This window comes from Python bivittatus, unplaced genomic scaffold (genome assembly GCF_059951505.1).
Source record: "Python bivittatus isolate LINGU-HERP-01145 unplaced genomic scaffold, Pbiv_v1 ctg000480_np1212, whole genome shotgun sequence".
NCBI classification, from domain to species: domain Eukaryota; kingdom Metazoa; phylum Chordata; class Lepidosauria; order Squamata; family Pythonidae; genus Python; species Python bivittatus.
Genome location: NW_028277075.1, coordinates 83,788,323 through 83,809,893, shown reverse-complemented (window position 1 = coordinate 83,809,893; position 21,571 = coordinate 83,788,323). Strand labels below are relative to the sequence as shown.

At 37.4% G+C, this 21,571-nt stretch overlaps 1 protein-coding gene across 2 annotated transcripts in view; it reads left to right on the top strand.

Moving 5' to 3' along the window:
- MYLK (myosin light chain kinase) overlaps positions 1-21,571 on the top strand; it is a 204,925-nt gene that overhangs the window by 147,792 nt on the left and 35,562 nt on the right. For both annotated transcript variants that reach the window (XM_025170519.2, XM_025170489.2), the window contains exons 19-21: positions 12,041-12,091; positions 13,784-13,911; positions 18,818-18,971. In XM_025170519.2, coding sequence (XP_025026287.1) covers positions 12,041-12,091; positions 13,784-13,911; positions 18,818-18,971 — 333 coding nt within the window. The remainder of the gene's footprint in view (positions 1-12,040; positions 12,092-13,783; positions 13,912-18,817; positions 18,972-21,571) is intronic.

The following is a 21,571-nucleotide window of genomic DNA, read 5'->3' as shown; positions in this document are numbered from 1 at the left end:
AATGTGTAGGGCACAGTTGCTAACCTGATACTTTTCAGGTGTTTTAGAATGCATCCTCTGCTAACTGGAGCTAATGGTGGACATAGGTTGCCTGTCCCTGGTGCAGGGCACTGTATTCATTAGCCTTTCCCCACCTGAGCCACTCCAAATATTTTGAACTGCAATTCCACACCCGCCAACATGGTAAATATACATTTGTAAACAAATAGGGTTCTTTCTTGTTAATGTTAAAGGCATATTCCTCAAGGATCCATTTGTATCACTCAGTTTTAAGTTCTTCTGAAGAAATTGTTTTCATCCATGCAAATAACTTACACAGAGAATATGAGATACAGTTGTTAATCTAGTACCTTGATCAACTTCTTACCATCAGTTTTGACTGAAGTTCACTTAAATAATTGATTTGTTTGATTAGGGAAGGGACAATAGCTACTTTTATAGAAGACTGGAAACCCTGTATGGACTTTTTGCTGAAAATGGATAAAAATCACACCCGACCACACAGAGAGGGCATGCTTCGGACCCCCTCAGTAAAAGAACTCCAATTAGTGGGGTCCAGAAGGCGGGCCTTCTCTGCAGTAGCCCCCACTCTTTGGAACATTCTGCCCCCGGAGGTGCGATTGGCCCCCTCACTCCTGGCCTTCCAAAGGACCTTGAAGACCTGGTTCTGCCACTTGGCCTGGGGTGGGGAGGGAACATCTCAAGCAGGGAGATGGCTAGCCCCATAGTGGCCGGCTGTCCCCGCCCTGATTTTCCATCTTCTTGGACTCTCCTTTTCTTTTTTTTTAGTAATATTTTTAAATTGATGTTTTATGTATTTATATATATTTATGGTTTTAATGTTTTGTGTGAGTCGCCCAGAGTTCCCCCATTGGGGGGAGATGGGAGGGGGAGAAAATAAATAAATAAATAAATAAATAAATAAATACTGGTGATCTCTGGATTTACTGATTAAAAAGGGCTATGTATGGGAAGAATGGAACTATGTTATGTAATTTGGGAGGGCAGAAACAGTATTAACTGTGTTTATAACTGCTGCAAAGAACAGTGGAAGTTGCTTCTTTAAATATTTTATTTTCTGGATCTATACTGTTATTTACTTTTTCTTCTATCTTTCTTTCTTTCCTATTTTTCTTTTCATATCTTTTTTGCTTTTCTATATTCTTTATTTTTCTGTAGCTTTTAACTTTGTAAAAAAAATTCTTCAATAAAAATTATACAGTATATAAAAAAAGAAGTTCATTTAAATGACAGTTTTATGAAAAATAATAGGAAAAAACATTTAAGTAAAAAAAAACCCCTCCTATCCAAATTTAAGTGTGTCTATATTTGAATCAAAATGTGCTATTAAATGTTATTCTTCAGTTTGGTATGAGTGGAGAATTTCATATTGGCAATAATGTTTATGCTATCTTGCTACTAAAATCCTTGAAGAGATGTCTTTCTGGAGTTAGTATAAACATAAAACCTCATTGTGCAGCCTGCTTTCTCAATATATTTTTTATGCAGTTCAGGTTGTTGTATGAAATATTCTTTACAATGCTTTGGCAAAAGACTGATGAAGTCATTGAAAGTTCACTCATACATAATATTCAGTAGTGATGCTGAGTCAGAATTTAATATTTTGTTCTTGCTGCTTTCAAAATAATTTTCAGTGTGTTTTCAAGTTCACCCTTGAAATTGCTATCTTATTTCTCATCCAAGTCCTGGACATTACAAGGAATTAGCAAAAATGAAGGATTGATTCTGTCTCCAAATGCTTTAGGGAAAGTATCTCATTCACATTTTATGGAAAATCAGCACATTGTCCTTATCCATTTATGTTTCCCCTTTCTCCTGTCTTTGTTTTCCCAGTAACTCTCCTGAAAAAGAGTATTACAATATCTTCAAAAGTATGGACAGGAAAATTTAGAATGAAAATTAGTGTGGAAAGAAAATGGAACTTCTACTGGAGATGTCTGTCTTTTTTTACCTGGCCATATTTTGCAAATCAGATCCTTTCCATTAAAGGATTTTCCTGCTACCTTTAACTTTTGAAAATAATAATAATAATAATAATAATAATAATAATAATAATAATAATGATGATGATGATGATGATGATGATGATGATGATGATGGTGGTGGTGGTGGTGGTGGTGATGATGATGATGATGATGATGATGATGATGATGATGATGATGATAAAACAGGTCTTTTTCTGGCATTCTTTTCAAACATTGCCAGCCACTTAAATAATTCTTTGCTGATTTTTTTTCTTCCCTGAACAAGTTATCTTTAAGCTCAGTGTTAAAATTCCACACATATATCCATCCTTTTTTCTCTAGTCTTTCTAGGGGACCCTAGAAAATATTAGGGATGTCACCCAGTTTGGCAATTCCAGACAGCCCCCACTCTACCCTTCCCCAGAACAACTGCTGCTATGACTTTTGAGTCATGAAAAGCAGCAGGACTCTCTTATTACAGACATAGCTCTAGCTTTCGACACCAACATGTGGGGTGCTAATCACAAATCCAACCAGGCTAAAGAAAGGAATATAGGTAGCTTAAAACCCACACATGTATTTATGGCACATAATAGCCAAAGTAATTGTTTGATACTTTTTAAACAGTTCTATCCAATAACCTAACCTGGCCTAAATAATTCTCTGTTTAGCAGTATTGTTGGCCCCGAATCTTTTATTTCTGTCATTCAGTAGCTCTGCTTATTAACTTCCTCCTCAAATGAGATTCTCTAATTATCACTTTGAACTTCATCTATGATACTGTCTCATTCTTTTGCTGCCCATTACGTTCTCCACTTATTCTTTTATTATACTTCCCTTCATCTTTTGCTAAGATTTCACTAAAGTAATGTTTCATAAAACCCCAAATACTAAGTTCCACAGAAAACATGTCCCTTCTCTGCTCAGTGAAAAAGTCAGCTGTGAGTTTATGGAGCAGTTCTCTTTCTGTCTTTCTTCCAGCATTTAAAAAACAAAACAAAACAATGTTTTTGTGGTATTTGGAATCCTTGAGGAAATAGATCCTCATGCCTGCTACTGCATAAAATCTATCTTGATTTTATGTCAAACAACTGTCTTCCTTGATTATTCTGTTTTTCCAGAGAAAGTGGTTAATATATGTCATTCCTGATCTTGTCCAGAACAAATGTGGAACTCAACTAATGCTGATCTGAAGTAGTTGGCCCAGCAAGTTTGAGTATTCTGTGAGATGTACAAGAATGCCCCCCCACACACACACACACACAGCTCCCTATCTTGTGAAGAATGGGAAGTTTTGTACCCAGGTTAAATCCTAGCATTTTGAGTAGAATACTACAGCAATAGTATAATAGATTATCATCAAAATAAATATGGCCAGTGCTTTATATATATATATATATATATATATATATATATATATATATATATTTTACTCCACATTGGAAAAGATATATAGAGCACTTTTTACTAGGGAGAGGGAAAAGTGATTTCTTTACTGTCACTTTATATTATAAAAGTTATTTATTTATTTATTTATTTATTTATTAAATTTATCCCCACCCATCTCCCCCTAATGGGGGACTCTGGGCGGCTTACAACTCATTAAAACAATAAATAAAAATACAATTACATAAAGCCTAAAAGCTATATAAAACAATTACTAAAAAAGAAAGAGTCCAGGAGGCCGATGGTTCAGAGCAGCAAGCACCAGGGCTCTAAGGGGCTAGCCAACCCCACACCTGATGTCTTCCCTCCCCACCCCAGGCCAGATGGCAGAGTCAGGTCTTCAAATCCCTCCGGAAGGCCAGGAGTGAGGGGGCCAATCTCATCTCCGGGGGCAAGATATTCCAAGAGCAGGGGCTACAGCAGAGAAGGCCCGCCTTCTGGACCCCGCTAGTTGGAGCTGTTTTACCAAGGGGGTCTGGAGCATGCCCTCTCTGTATAATCAGGTGGGATGGGTTGAAATCATGGGGAAGAGGCGGTCCCTCAGGTAACCTGGTCCCATGCCATGTAGGGCTTTAAAGGTGATAACCAACACCTTGAATTGGACCCAGAAGCAAACTGCTACCCAGTGCAGCTCGCAGAGCAATGGTGTTATATGGGTCCTTCTTGGGGCTCCAAAAATAGCCCATGCAGCTGCATTCTGGACCAGCTGTAGCTTCTGGATACTCTTCAAGGGTAGCCCCATGTAGACCGCATTGCAGTAGTCTATCTGGGAGATAACAAGGCTATGAGTGACTGTTCGAAGGGCATCCCGATCCAGGAAAGGATCAGTGTAACTGATGCACAACCCAAAGTTGTGCAAAGGCCCTCCTGGCCACGGCTGCCACCTGCTCTTTGAGCAGGAGCCGTGAGTCCAGGAGGACCCCCAAATTATGCACTGGGTCTGTCTGGGGCAGTGCTACCCCATCCACCACCAAAGATGACAAAGTCCCAGATACAGAGGAGCCATTAACCCACAGCCACTCCGTCTTACCAGGGTTCAGCTGAAGCCTGTTGTTCCCCATCCAGACCCTTTTATATTAGATAATCTCTGTTAGATGATACGCAACCAAGGCATCAGGTATTTAAATTTATTTTTCATTTTTCAGTTCTGATTCAGGAAGAGATCGTTCCAGTCATAAAAGAATTAAGCATGTTCTGATGTCATAATTAGAACCCAAGTAACTGCCTCTGTTCCCAGCTAACTGAGCATGTGTTAGAGTTGCCTGGCTTTGTAGTTCTTCTTTTAGGAGAGGTCGTTGGAAACGTCAGTACTTCGCTTTTGCCTTTCCTCAACTCCAAAGCAACATGGAAAGGTGTTTGAGTAAAGAGCTCCTTCAACAGGATTTTCGTTTCTCATTTTCTTTGATTAACACGCAAGTGGGTACAAGAGTCAGCTACTGCAAAAATTTTAATAAGAGTTTTCAAATGCATGCTTCATGTATGAGAAGTTGAGTTAAATTACTACTAATTCAAATTCATATACACACATGCACACAGACATACATATAGCACACATATATACATACATACATATAGCACACATATATACATACATACATATAGCACACATATATACATACATACATACATACATACACAGAAGTTGAGTTAAATTGCTACTAATTCAAATTCATATACACAGACATACATATATGTACACACACACAGACACGCTGAAGAAATTTGTTTTCTTTCTGGTCTTTGCACCTTTAAAACTGCTAATTTATATTTCTACATATTTCTATGAGCAGAAACAGAAAACCTGCTGGAAAGAATCATACATCAAAATGCCATTTGAAATCCGTCACAACCCAGAGCAAGCCATGAGTAGAATGATGAGTTGTACTGACAAATCTTGAAATCTGAGCCTTGTTTAAGCTTTGTCTTCAATGATCCAGAAAATTACAGAAATGTTCTAATTTAGAAGATGGCTTTATTTAAAAAAATTAAATATTGATGGATAGGTTGAATAAAGCAGTTTGATCAACTTAGTTTACATAGAGAGAAGCAATAATTTAGTGCTTTGCACCCATTCAGAAGGGAATTTGAAGTCACTCTCCATCCTTTGTCTCCGTAAAACTAAGAAAAGCAATAACCCCAGCATTTAGCATTGTTCCTGCAGGACTGGTTTATTATTATGTGCCAGTTAAAAATTGTGGTTTACTGTATTATTGCTAATCAAATCTCTGTAATTTAAAAGGAACTTGATTGGCACACAGTTCCTGGTTTTCCATACTGATAAGCAGTAATCTAAATCAAAATTTAATTCTGATTTATTCCTCTTCTGCCTATATGCTGGGAAAAAAGTAGAATTGGTACAATTCCAGAATCTGGTATATTAGAACTTAAATATTTGGGAAAACTGCTATTAAAGACACACACACACAAATATTGAAGGAAAGAGCCTGGAGTAACTCTAAGAAGATCTGACTTCAACACCACCTCCAGCCTGGAAAGATTAATTCCAATTAGAGTGTATAATTTCATGCTGTCAGAGAGAAACCTGATTTTGGAAGATAAATCACCTTTCTGACATTCTGGAAGATGTGTACTTATGGCTTTTTCTTACAGCTAGGCACTTTCTTCAGACTAATGGTGTGCAAGTGGAAATCCACTTATAATATGTGTAGAGCATAAATCCACTTATAATATGTGTAGAGCAATGGGGAGAATGTTCTAGTTGAACAAACCATGCCTTCTTGGCACCCAGTTAAAGCTTCTGCAAGGTATGCTATTGAGTTTCAGCCAGATTATTATGCTTTATACTTTATGCCATCCGGACACAAGCTGTGACTTAGTTAATACTGGCAAAGAGTAGAATTTTCCATGAAGGTTTTATTTACAATTTATTTTCTGCATTGCTATCTGGGGACAGTCAGAAGGAAAGAGTGATTGTTATTGAGTGCCACATACAAAAGTAGATCATGAGAGCTTATCTGTGGTGTACACAAAGCACATAAGTTTTTTGCTGTTGCACTAACGAACTTTATTCTTTTTTCATTTGTGATGCAACAGCTACTTTAAAAATAATTTTCAAATTATTCATAATATCCTTTCAGTAGACCCTTCTAAAATGAATTGTGATGTTCTTTCACTGGCAAATATTCCTTCAACAGTATCAACACATCTTAATCTGATTTTATTTTTGCTGCACATCTGTTTCTTATATATACATTATGAATTGCTCTGAATTACTTTATTTATGTCCCATTGCCTGTTGCTGCAGTCTCAGCGTGGGCTTTCAGTGCTGCATAAGATTTTCAATGTATTATCCATGCTAATGACCTTCTGATGTTCATCAGGTGATCTTGTATCCAACCTATAGAGCAACCTTAAAGCCAAAACCTGAGAGTGACTAAAAAAAGTGATTAGGACACTTATCTCTGATGGAGTGAAGGATTCCAAGTTTCTGGGGACATCAGCAAGATCTTACATCAGTAGGTCTGCAGCTGTGATTCTAAATTTCACACACTGCTCCAAAGCATGTGACATGGTTGTTGCTCCAGAGCATGTGACATGGTTGTTGTAGTTCAAATAGTTCCTAGATTAGACCTCTTGCTGCTGGAGGCCAGGAAAGGCCTGTGTGATCTCTGCTGAAGTGATGTGAACAACTGAGTTTCCTTAATGTAGTATGATATGTACTCCCTGTCTCTGCTATGGAGATTGGAACAGCAATAACCAAGGAATAGCTCAGGTTAGGGGTTTTTTTTCCTTCTCTGTCCTTTTTTATTTTCAGACGTGGCTGTCCCAGGCCTGTGATTTAAACTGGGAATTTAGGTGTTTCATTAAGGAATGGTAGAACCCTGTCAATACATGCCTTGACAAGTGGTCAACGTGTGGTTGACAATAGAAATGGTAAAGACGTGGAGCAACATGTCCTCCTCTCACTATTCTATGTGCCTATTTTCAGTGGTGGAAGAAGCAGCCTGTATACGCCAGTTTCCTTTCCTTTTTAAGCTTCTCCCTGCCAGCTCTCCTCCTTTTACACACTCTTCTTTCTGTGCAAGATTGGGAAGTGGAATTTGGATCTTGCTCAATGCCTGTCCATCCCTCCTTACTTGATTTTCAGTTAAAGCTGTTTTTTCTCTGCTATGATGTTGACTTTTTTCCTGCAAAGTGATTGATAATTATTTCATTATACAGAACTACCATTCCCATACAAATTTAAATAGCTGCCTTTAACACTTCTTGCCTCCTATAATGTCAGGGGAAACAAGGTAATGGAAGTAAGTTGCATTCAACTTGGGCCACTGAAATAGGAGGACTCAAAGGGGCAATCCAGAAAGGCAAGCTGGCAAGTTAGTTGGGGAACAGGGGTTACCAGGTGAGTTTTGTGGTGTTGTGTTGAGAGCAGAAAGAAAGAAAATATGGTCAGGATGGGATTCATGAAAATTGTTTTGCTAATTTAACCAGAAGACTTTGCCCTTTTCTTATGCAATACATTTAAGCAATACATACATGTGTTCTCGGGGTAGAGAGTGTAATATATATGAGTGTGGGGAGCAGTTTGCAGGGAGAAGGCAAATAACTTGAAATCAAGACATCTTGGCTAACCTTAATTAAGGATCTTATAAGACTTCAGTCTGGTTTTTGAGTCACCAGAGTTCTTCATTCAGAGACAGCTTCCTGTAACAGCAGTCATTTCATCTGGAAACTGAAGCAGCATCTTTCAGTAAATAGTTCCTAACATGCTTTTTAAAGTAAAGTTTTGGTAAAGATACAAAATATTTAACCAAATTCTTGAACGCAGTCGCTTTTTCATGCTACAGTTAGCTTTTCCCTTGTTTTTACTCCTCCATTCCCTCCTGCCCTCAATGCATTGGGAGCTTTTTGAATATTTGGAATCCCCTAAACATTCCACTGAGTGAGGCAGCTTGGATATCTCAGTTGGAAGAGCAGCTATACGTCCCACTTGGCTTCACTGAAATTTTTGATAGCATGGAGGGAAATGGTGGATGCCTGAAGCGAACTGGTTAAGCCTATCCTCTCCCTCATGTCCATCTTGTTGTATGGTTTCCAGTAGCTCTTTATGTTGTTTTAAAACAACAACATAAACTACCACAAAATCCCAGGACTATAGTTAGACTGAGGAGTTGAAAAAGCCCTCCTGGAAAATGGCAATGGAAAACCATTTCCATATTGTTGCTTAGTAAAATTCATGGACATGACCATGTGGTCACAAGGAATGAAGCTCAACCCCCCAAGTCTTTACCTTTATCTGATATTTTGTAGTAGAATCTCCAACACAATTGATCATTACTGAAATATTAAATTGTTCTGTGTATTTTAAAAAAATACATTTTCACTGTTATTTTGTTCTGATTATTTCCACTTTATATAATGGGGGAGTGGGATAATAATGTATCACCACACCAAAAAACAGAAACATGTAAAATTAAGTGTGTGTGTATGAGGAAGAATTGCCTTGATAAAAAATTAGGAGTTATAGGTGACAATAATTAGGATTTTATGATTTGCAATCAGACACTTTGTGGAAGAGTTTCTCTTACTACCTGGCAAGATAGGATAGATTCAGCAATGTGATTGTTCTTTTCAGCTGGGTAATTTGGTTGTTTGTATGTTCACTCAGTCTGGCTTATAAATGCTACATCTTCCTCTGGGGCAATACATTTCCCAGAACTCCCTTTTCAAGAAAAGAACTTGTGAGGGTCTGATAGTAGCTAAAATAAGTGGCTGGTTGGGAAAATAAAAAAAATATCATTTGCACCTCCAGAATCTTGGCCTTTTCTTTGATAGCAGCTTCTCTCATGCTATCAGTGTCAAGAACCCTCTTTTATTTTTACTGCTAAGCTACTCAGGTAGCATCCTATTTCTCATATTACTACCCAGATGCTTCCTCCTCCTATCCTGACTTTCACCTCTGTCTTCTTTTGCTTGGATGGTAAATCCTTTCAAAAAGGAATTGTTACGCTGATGCTCTCTGAACATACAACTTGAGCTGCCTTTGAACTACCTCCTTGTCATTTTTCTGCATGAAATGGAAATGGGTAGTGAAAGAGTACATCTGCAGCATGGTACATAGGGCAGAATACATTCACGGCACAGACTTGCCATAGGTGAACCTTTGTCTTTGGGAAGCAATTTTAGTGGGACAGAGTTTGAAGGATACGTGAATGCAGATGGCCTCTGTGCAGTTGCATGAGATTTTTTTCCATTTTTGTGGATTTGCTGTGACTGGAACTGCACAGAGAGCTATTTATTGAGAAGTTAGAACAGTTGGGAGTTCTGCATTTCTATTTTTAGTAAAATGCCTGAAAAGGGAAACAGGAGAAGGAGACTGGGACAGGAACAAACACAGGCACTTCTGAACATCTCTTCTTATGGGACTGTAGCTTCTGAACTATGCAAATGGCATGACAAAAGTTTCATAGCTGTAAGCCCAAGGAGGAGCATTTTTCTCACACATGGTATGCACTTTTCTTCAGGCTAAAACCGCAGTCTTTTAATGACATGCAGTTTTAAAATGAAGTTTTATATAGTTGATTCATTAAACGATCCAGAGTTGAAATATTTGTCCTCTTTTTTTCATCAAAGCCTCCTCTTAACAGGAAGTAAATGCCTACCCTGAATCAACCATTTAAAGTAGAATACCTGACTCAGCTTAGAGTCGTAGTTTTGTGGTGGAGCCGGGGAGCCAAGCAAGGGCAAGTGACAAAACCTGCAGTATGTTGGTGTGAGGCTGCTTTTGTTGTTTTGACAAAAGCGTCAGATATGGGTGAGCCCATGGTTTTTCTGCAGGAACTCCCAAATCCAATCCCTGGCACTCTGGGTTGAGAAGTAGCAAAAGACAAGAAAGACCTCTGTCTTGAGACCACAGAGATATACCGTTTCTCAGAATAGATCTTGGGTCAGATATCAATTTTCTGCTCATGTTAAGGTTCTCTAGAAAGTTAAGGCAACATACAAAGTTCATCCCGCAATATTTCCTACATAACTACAATGCTAAGATAAGGTAACCTATGCCAGAGATATCATCTGGCCTCAAGCATCCAGTGACTTTCATGGCAGAATGGGGATTTTAAGCTGGAGCTCCTACTCCTAGTTTGAAATTGTAATTGCTACATCACATCGGCTAACTGATATAAGGCTATTTTCTTATAGTGAGAGGTTGGGTGCTTCTGAAGTTTGGACTGATGGGGAAAAATAATGCAGCTGGTGGTAGGGTTTGTGGAGAGATAAATGAAAGCCAATCAAGCTGGTGTTATCTCTATATATCAGATACATCAGGGTAGATAGAGAAAATGCAATGTTCATTGTAGATAGTTGTCCTCTATTAGTGTTATAAAGCCTTTTTTCAACTCTGTCCTAATATCCCATGAGTATAAAGACCAACATCAGTGGAGATGTGCAGACACTCCCAGATCCTATAAGAGAGGAAGATAAAGTGTGTGTGGGAAAGAGAGAGAGAGAAAGAAAAATATATTTACCAAATTAATAATATCCCACAAATATGCCCTGCATCAGTCTGAGATGCATTCGAATTGATCCTTGGACCGTGGTCCAGCTTTCCCCAATTTTTACATCCTTCCTGAGCTTTCATAAACTTCCAACTACATTGGACATTACCTGGGACTTAATACCAACATAGCTGGAAAGCACAAGTTATAGGACATAAATTTAAATGCTATTTTCCAACACAAAATATGGAAAGGTAATGAATTTCAACAATTTTCACAGTTTTTAATCAGAGGTTTTTTTCCCAAGCCATCAAAAGGAACTGACTGCTGAGATGTTTTGGCCAGCCTGCTCAATCTATTGGTTGCAGAAATGGACACACTTCAGCATTTAAGAGCAAGATTTATGTGGGGCATTATCACCTTTCTACCCCATTATTACATTACGTGGTGAAACCATTTATTGTCATGGCTCAGGTTTCTATGAAGCTGTTATCTTCCTTACGTATCTCATGCTATTTTCCTATCCTATCCTATCCTATCCTATCCTATCCTATCCTATCCTATCCTATCCTATCCTATCCTATCCTATCCTATCCTATCCTATCCTATCCTGTTTTTTGTTTGCTTTGCAAATATGTCTCCTTCCCTTAGCTTGAACAGGAGACATGGCACAAGAAAGGGATCTAAATGTTTCTATTAATGCCCCAAGGCCATGGTCAAGATTTCTGTTTCTCCTTAGATGTGGTGAGGAAAGTGTTGCAGCCTCATGTTTTAAATGCATAAATTTCACTCTGGTGAAGAGCCCTAAGAAGATAGTGTGGATTTGAAAGTCCTCAATACGAAGAGGTGTTAGATCTTCCTTATCCCATTAACCCTATCCAAATCAGGACCTCTAGAAGCTGTTCCTACAAAAGTGAAATCATATTTAGGAGCTTCATCATAACGTGTAGTTTGGCTTTGTTATCTCATTACAGTGACTTGTTCATGCATTTACTTCCCACTAGGAACCTCTTCTTGGGTGGCAGTGTCCTTACCCTTCAAACCTAATTTGTAAGCAGATGTTGCCTAAAATAAAATATGTTGGATAAAAAAGAGTCTCAGTACGCACATGAACCTCACATTTGAGCTAGCTGCACTTTTTTTCTTTACTAGGTGAGGCAACTGTAAAGAAGAAACCAGCTCCAAAGACTCCGCCCAAAGCAGGTATTGATTGCTCAGCATTAATACAGAATGCAGGGACTGTCACCATTCTGAGAAGACTGTGAGCCATGAGTTGGTAGCTCAGGACAGCATTTGTTTATTTAAAATGTTTAAACTCTATATTCTGTTAAAAAGATTTTCATGTGATTCTGTCCAGAGGCTTACAGTCTGAATTATATAGCAGAAAGACAAAGGAATGGGGAGGAAAAGGTTAAAAAGCAAACCTTCCGTTCTTAAGTTTAATCATACTTCTTTTTTATATCAGTATTAATTAATTAGAAAATCTTATATTGAGAATATTACAATTTAGAGTATTTAGCATAAAATTATTTGACTTTTGTATACCAAATTGATTATAACATTAGAATAGAAGAAACTGTGGCAGATTATATCAAACTGTTTGTTGTACAGTAAAGGTTTTGATTTTGAGCTAAGTACTTAGTACTGAAGTCTCTATGGTATTGTATTGTATTGTACTGTTATGCACACACATAAACACATGTTAATAAATGGAAAAAATATTACCAAAATCAATTTAGTAAGAATTAAAATATCAAAGTTCTTAAGTTTAATCATAATTCTTATAGTGACTAGAATTTCAAGTGACAGAAGGAAGCAGCTAATCACTCAGCAGAACACCTGGAATGGTGGCCCTTTCCCCCATCCTTCCCTTGTCCATATCCTGCTGAAATGTCTTAGTTAATTTATCTATGAAAAAATACAAATACCTGTGGAATATTAGTGGTATCAGATTAGTAGATTAATCAAAATAAGGAGACTGAAGAAGATAACAAATTGAAAGATTATTCAAGTTGTGCTTACATTTTCATTAAAAAAATACAGTGAATTTTCCATCCTAATTTTTACCTATGTGTCCTTAAGCTAAACACCTGAACAACTTATGACCTACCAAGTCAAACGCAATCAAACAGCCATATAGTATGGCCAACCTGTTTTGTAAGAAACTAAAAAAAAAAAGGGGGGGGTCTATTGTTCTACCAAAACCACTGGAAAAGGAATAAATGAACTCCTCCAAGCCCTGGGTTAATTTAAAACAGATTTGTTCTCTTAAAATCTGAAGCAGGGAATTTAAGAGGCTCCCTGGATCTAAATCAAGGAGATCCAAAGGCCAAGAGAACCCTCCATGGAAGTGGGGTTCCTTTCCATCTTTACTTTGCATGGGATGATTGCTAGAGTAGCCAGTACAACCCTGGAATACTTTTTCCCCTGTAAAGAGTCTCTGAAGTTGGATTGGGCTTACAGCTTTAGCAGGAAAAGATTTGTACAGGCTGACAAAGTTGTCAGTGCATTCAAGCTTTGGTCAGGCAAGAAAGACCTTGATACCCAGTTGTATGCCAAGGAAACTGGCAGTTCTTTTCCAGCGCTGATTTATCAGCACAGATTTATAAAGCTCCCTCTGTCCTTTGAAATTTGACTGATATTCATTTATGAGTTTGACTCAAAAGAGGTTTACCAACATCCTTATTTCGGATACAAATTTTGCTAGCAGGCATTGAACCACTAAGGAGAGGTTGAAACGTTCCATTATCATACCCATGAGCTAAATCCTGGATTTTTGTTAGATATAGCTTTGGACTGAATAAACAACTGGTTTCTATTTTACATATCTGCTTCAATATATTCCTACTTTTTATCTCTGAAAAAGATCCTCAGAAGTATTTCCTCTTTTATCAGCTGTTCCTCCTCAGATTGTTCAGTTCCCAGAAGACCAAAAAGTACGGTCTGGTGAATCAGTAGAGCTGTTGTGCAAAGTAGCAGGAACCATGCCTTTAACATGTACTTGGATGAAATTTCGGAAGCAGGTAATAGAATCCTTGCTGCTATTCTCTTAATCCTAAATTACATAATAGAAAATGGAATCTGAAAAAAATGTTTGCATCTATGGAATTTTCATTAAGGCTGAGAATAATTTCTTACACATGCAGTCAAAAGCCTAACATGTAAACAAATGTACATTGGGAAGGGCAAAATCCTTTAAAGCTATGAAATTTTGGTAACAATAACTCTGCAGCTTCTTTGTCCATGCACAATATTATTCTGAACCCCAGCCAGGAATGCATTTGGGGTAAAGGAAGTGTTTGTGGTATATTTTAAAGTAATTAATATCTCTGGTTTTTGGGGAGCAGAAATGGGCAAACTATACTTGACATTAAATATGTTGCTTGTAGTTATGTGAACACTTTCTGTTTTTAAAAAATGAGATTTTTTTTTTAAGGAAAGTAGGCACAACAATCCCACATCTGAGGATTGAAAATTGGATATGCTGGTAGGAAGATTAGATTTTTTTATTCTGCCACAAGATGTAGACTGAATAAAAAACTCTACAACTGTAAAGAAAAATGTTAACCGTGACCTAGAAAATCCCTATCCTGATTCTGATCACTTCGTTATTTAAAAAATATTCATTGAACTATAAATAATGCACTTAACTATCTGTATATGGTTATCAGATGCCCTTTATCTCATTGTAAAACATTTTAAACAAACCAAAAAAAGCTTGATTGATTGCATTTCTCTCCTTACAATAATTACTGGAGAAGAGCCTTTTTTATTTTTGCTTCTAAAATGTAATGTCTATTTGCATTGACAGTATTGTACATTATTAGAGATAAACATATAATTACACAAATAAAATAAATCCTCTCCCAACTTCTTCTGAGATCTCCCACAGAGCACAATGGATGTAACTTTGTCTGAACTCAGCCTGCTATGGAGACAGTGGAAGAGAGCCTACAAATGTTTGATTATTGCTTCAGGTTACAGGTCCCAAACCCAAATGTATGCTTTGGTTGCTGAATTTTGAAGCTTATGCATCATTAATTTTCATTTGCTGCTCTATCCCTTAGGGCTACATTTATATTGATAGAAATAGATAGATATTCTTTCTATCTATATATTCTTCATTATACTGGTGTAGGCTTTCATGGCTGGAATCTGTTGGGTAGTACTGGTTTAGTGACTGTGGTCTAGACAGATTTCCTGATGTTTTGCTGGTAACTGTGGCTGGCATCTTCAAAGGCATGGTGGCCTGCTATGTAGACCACAGGCAACTGAGCAGGGACTGACTGGGCTCCTGTCTTTATAGCCAGGTGACCCGACTACTGATAGGTCTTTAGCTGACCTGGTTTCTGACTGGTGCAGGTTGGTGAGAGCTGGTCTCTGATTGGTTCTTTGTTTGTGTTTGATCCTGATTGGTTGTTTTGGTGGACTAAGAAAATCCAGGAAATCATTTGATCAGCCAAGGACAGCAGAGACTCGCTCACAGCATCCGGGGTCTATCACATCCCCTGTAGCTATGGACAGGTGTACATTGCTACCACAAAACAGTTTCTGCACCTGACTGAAGGAACACGAGAGGCACTGTAGACTAGGACAACCCAAAAAATCATCAGTAGCAGAAATTGTGCTGCACCATAATGATCATGAAATTCAATTCAGGGATACACAAGTGCTGTCAACAACATCAAACTATTACGTACACCTGCACAGAGAGCCTATTGAGATCTACAAACATCCCAACAGCTTCAACAAGAAAGAAGAAAGTCTGAAGGTTAACAAAGCCCGATTTGTCCTAGGTCACCCATGGTAGATCAATACTACAAGTCAATAGTTTTTAGTATCCTCTTTGTAACCCTAATATTTCCAGTGGTCTTAAGACCTTAACCATCAGTTTTATTATGAATCAAACGTGCAATGTTGAATGTTTTCATCAATACCTTTTTCAAAGATTTCTAGGATTTGACAGTATCACCATACCATACTCACTAACAATAATTTCATTGAGCAGAAGTTCCCTAACATAGGAATGGTATTAATGCACAGTTGGAAATGGAATACTGCCTAATACATGTATTTAGTTTTTGCTTGCATGGAACATCTGGATTCCATATCTGGGATGCTTGCTGAGTGCTAGTAAAAGAACTGAAGGGAGTTGAAAAGACAATGCCAATTGACAACTGAAAATACTACCGTTTTTTCTCTGAAGATAATTGTGATTTTACTACTTGTACTGCAGGATCAGCTTGATGTTTTGCCAAAACAGGCTTTATAATCTCCATGATTTTTTTTTATTATTTTCTCAAAAGTTATGGAAAGACAAGCCAAACTAAATAGCCTTTATTTTTTAATGAAACTCGATGGATGAACTGGAAAAACTATTCTCTAACAAGAAATTGATGGAGTGACAAGAAAGCCATTGACACAAATATTTTCACATCTAGAAAACACTGTGCTTTTCTTTGTACACTTATAATTAAATAATATCTTTTTGCTAGTCCCTATTTATGCATACTGATTTCTTTTTAAAATATTTTATTAGCATTTTTAATAAATACAATTTTAATGTTTTATACTTTTATTGTATTGAAAAATTCTAATAAAATATTTTTTTTAAAACCCAATTTCTAAGTACGATTACATTTTATGTCCCAGTACTCATCTTGACTGTACAAAGAGATGGTTCCAGGTATGTTGACAGACATACAGAGCAAACGTGGATGTTGTTCTTCTGAAAACATGTAAATACTCCTTTCCATGCATCAGTCCAGTTTTATTTATTCTGTCCAGTTTGGGAAATTGCTGCATTTGCTGTGACCTTTTAAATCATCAGCTGAATGTACAGATTATTATTTAGTGCTATTTATTTTTATTCTGTATTGTTTCTTCTACCAAGATAATAATGTAAGTGTAGCATTTGCAAATCCGTGGTTTACTTAGTAATTATTGGAGCTGTTTCATGTGGCTACTGTAAACGCTAATTAAACTGGGCTGCCACAAGGTGAATGCAGGTACTGTATTTAAGAGCCTGACTCTTTTTTTCATGTTTTAAGTATTTCCTCTAGAAAGCCCCAGTGTATCCTTAACAGGCATGTTTCCTGCATATAGTGTGAAGCTCAGTTAATGAGGCTGAATAGGTATTTTTTCCCCATCTGAGGTAGTGGAATCCAATTCAAGATTTGGGAAGACCAACAGTTCCAACTGGAAAAACTAAGGGCTGATTTCAAGTCTGGTAAACACTATTTAGGAGGTAATGGGTGAAGTAATGCTATTTTAGTGTATTCTGTCAATAGTGCCTAACTGTTCCCAATACTATAGAGCTTCTTAATCTCTAGTGTGATTTCAGTAACTAGTGGAAAGAAGCTTATGTGTTCAAGCAGACACAGAATTTTCACAACTGGACATTTCTGCAGTTGGAAGAGTAAGAAGCACAGCTGCTCCAGGTTCACCTGTTATTATTGACCATATCATCTATAAAGGAAGAAATGAAGTAATAAAATGCACAAAACCCCCAATTCTTTTAAGGGCTGGAATGAATATTTTCGTGCAATTTTGATAAAAGTCACAGTATTTAAATGAGTAAACTATTAAATGTTAGGGCTAATTTTTTGTATGTGTGATTTAAAACTGGCTTTTTGCTGTTTAATATTAGGTATTAATTCATAAATTATTTATAGTCAGTCTTGCTTTTGCTGAGTATAATTAATTGGTTTAAAAAGCAATATGATGCTGAACCAAATCCAAATGGTTATTGTGATCTATTAATAAATCACATCTTGGAACAGTGGCTTATAGTTGATATAGAAAAACTTACAGTGACTTGTAATGTACCGTATATTCAGCCTGATCAGAATCTTTTCCACCAAGATACAGGGACAGTAACTGTAGTGAATAAAGAGGATGGCCTTGAAGGACAGAGGAAAGATTCACTACCAAGGCACAAGATAAATGAAACTTGACCCCAGGCCAAGAAAGTGATTTGTGAAAACATCTTAGACAGCCCCACCCCAATTCTCATGAAGATAAAAGAGGGAGGAAGGGAAGCACGTTCCAACTTGCAAGATTCTGTTACTATAGCAGTTCTAATAAAAGTAACTTTAAGTCTGCACAGTGTCTATTTCTTGGTCTGATCTACCTTAGGCTGATAGTAACAAATAGAACTCTTTTGCCAAACCATTTTCTGGGTGCCTGGCAATAATTACTTGCTGAGTTTAAATCTGCCTAGTAATGGGTCACATGTAACTACCACGCTGTCTCCCCCCAGCCTATTTTTGTTACAATTCATGTCAAAACAGAGCTCTTTCCTGACACCTTTGCGACTTAAAGAAGTCATTCCATCCAAGTATTGTTCCCCTTCCTCCTTAAAATAGTCATTAAGCATCATTAGGAAATCATGTCATAAAAATATGCCAGTACTAAAACATGGCAGAGTTGTTAGGGAAACCATATGCCGGAACTACTGAAAGAAACTGCTGAAGGAAAAAAATGTTTGCTTGTTTCCAATACGAAACATGGTTGGGACTAATAGTAACTTTTGTTTAAGGATATGGCTTGCTTTGATACCAAAAAATCCCCTATGTCATAGTCTTAATTTTTGAAAGTATTGGGTGGGGATGTTGTTATTCATAGTTTATTGATTATAAGGTTTCTTAGACGAGATTGGGTTGGGAGTCTACAAGACTATAGAAATTAAAATAAATAAAGTGTGATAGCAATGTCTTCTCCCAGGCTTTTCTTGACTAGAAATGAATTTAATATGACATGAGAGTATACAGTACACCTTGAGAGGTGATCTAAGGAAAAGAGAGAGTGTTACAACTACCCAAACATACTTCTTTATCACCCCCCTCCTATTAATATATGTAGCTTGTAAAGTCCTGGTTTACTATATTTTTATTATATCTGTATTAATCTACCTGTTTAATTTGGCAGCTCCAGGAAAATGAACACATCAAAATTGAGAATGCTGAGAACAGCAGTAAGCTAATCATCTCCTTCACAAAGCAGGAACATTGTGGATGTTATACTTTAGTAGTAGAAAACAAGCTGGGTAGTAAGCAAGCCCAAGTCAACCTTACAGTTGTAGGTAAGTACAAAAAATTAAGGTTTTATGTTTGTTTTTAATGTTTCTAGAATCAGTTTATATTTTAATCTGGAGTACTTGAGCTAATTATCTAATTATAGATAATTAGATATATAATTTGATGTTACAAATTAAAAAAGCAAACCAAATTCAAAGAAAAATGGTTAATATATAACAAATAAGAAGGGTTTCAATTAGGAAGTTGGAATACTGTTTTCTGTTGACTATATATAGAGATTGTAGAATGAAATTGTCTTGGCATTAACTAGTTATAACCACCTTCTGTAAGGCTGTTAAAACTATTCTGTTCCAACATGCTTTTAGTGTGAATGGTGGACCTGGGTTGCCATTATAATTTTTTAGTATTGAACTTTTCTTATTTACTTGTTTCTACTGTTGTATAATAAATCACACTGAGTCATTGGAAATAGGGTAGTTTATAAAAAATTGTATAAATAGACAAATACCAGAAATCATACTCTGTAAAAGGGCAGGGCCTGGTTAATAAAGAGAGCCAGTGCAGTGCATTGGTTCAGGTGTTGGACAAAGAGCTGAGAGACCCAGGTTCTACTCCCCCCTCAGTCCCTGAGAACTCACTGGTTAATTTTGGGCCACTCACTCTCTCTCAACCCGGCCTACCTGTACTTGGGAAAAATAGGAGGAGGAAGCTACATACACCACCTTGAGCTCCTGAATGGAAGACAGGATCCAAATCTAACATGTAAATAAGTAAAAGTAATTAAGAACTACTAATTAAAATGAATTACCTATAAAATAATTCCCCATTTGCAAAATTGGTATACTTTCTGCATAAACATACCATTTCACTTTACACTCATTAATCACACTGATACCCAAACACACATGCTTCCCTCCCTTCCAGTAGAAACAGCAAAAGAAAAAAAACCAGAATTGTGATATTGTAAGAAGGGGCAGCTATATTAGGAAGAAAAGGAGCAAGAAAGGAAGCAACACAGATGGATGGGGATGAGTATTGGGGAGAGGTAACTGGAACAGAGAAAGAAAGAGAAAGGGGAGAAACCTTGCTTAAGAGCTACAAAATGAGTTAGAATACAGCAGACAAGATCGCTAATCTTCAGAAGCATCTACTACTACCAGCAGCAGTAGTTTTACACCTTCATTTTCACCTTTCTTCTGACTGTCTTTAACAGCAGCTTCTGTTATGAGCAGCCTTCCCTCAATTCACATTGAATAGCTTCCTACTATACTGAGTAAACATGAATGAGGTCATTTTCAGTGAAGTATTCCTGGTTTAAGAGGGTATCTCAAGGGCAGGAATGAACAACTTGGGACCTCAGGACCACCCACGGCCACAGGGTCCCTTTTTCCTCTTGGAGTTCATTCTGATTGTGATTGCTAAAAACTGCCAGCAACATTTTGCACTATTTTGTTATGAGAAGTGGATTAAAACAGAAATACAAGTCCTAGAATAGGCATACCAGAGTTGAAAACCCCAAATCTCCCCCTAAAGCCCAAACTCACACAGTGTAAAGTGACCCTATCTATTTTGCATCCCTCACCCCATTCCAAAAAAATCATGCCTGGTCCTAGCCCACCCAAATATTTTCATTCATCTCTAGAAGCCTACCGTAGAAATATTTAACTTGGTATATAGCAATCACCTATATTGGGCTCTCCCAAAATGATAAATATATTGCAAGCAGCTATTGCCATGACACAGAACAGGGTAAATGGAAGCCCAAGTGCTTCAGTGTTTATTTCTGCACTTCTTTGTCTTGATTGACAGGCCTGTCCCTGTATCAGGACCTTGTTCATTGCTAGGATGGTGTGGTAGCTGTTTGCTGAGAATGCCTAGACAAGGAAAGGGCATCACCATTCTCACTTTGCACAGGGCACCCAAGAAGATTGCCAGTGTGAGGAGCAACTTTAATGAGGACCCCAAGACATTTAAGCCATTAAGGTCAGAAGGTTAGCAAGAAGCGCAACAACAGAGAATATTACTTCCCTTATCAGCAGTCTTATGTCATATCTGTATCTCTCTCATAGGGGTGCATAAATTTGCACCTGATATTTCCAACAACCACCTACTACCATTTTAAACATGGCTATAATTTATTGTAGAACATCTTTTCATAGTTAAGGCAGGTTGTTGTTGAGAGGTTTTTATCATCATCACCATCATACTGGGAAAATTAGTGTGAGCTGTCAAAACAATTAGATTTCAGGACCAAGTGCAAGCTATAAATACCTGTTTATAATAACCATTTGTGTCATTTATGACCATCTTTTTTTTTCAAATGTGAAATTGAAAGCAAGGTGCGTTAATGGCAGCCATACTAGGCTAGGTGACTTGATTGACTAACGGTACTGGACAGCTTCCTCTTTTTGTTGCCTGCAGCTGAGCATGGTTCAGGCTATTCCAGATCTGAAAAACTGTATAGACAGAAAAGGTGGGAAATAACCCTGTATTTGAGAAAAGAATAGTAGGGTTGGGATATTTCAGGTTACATATGGAGGGACTACAAGGGCAGAGAAACAAAATATAAAAAATTGAGTGATTTAAATTGTTTAAGAAATTGTTTAAGGGAAGAGCAAATGGCTTGTCAGATGGATCTGGAGGT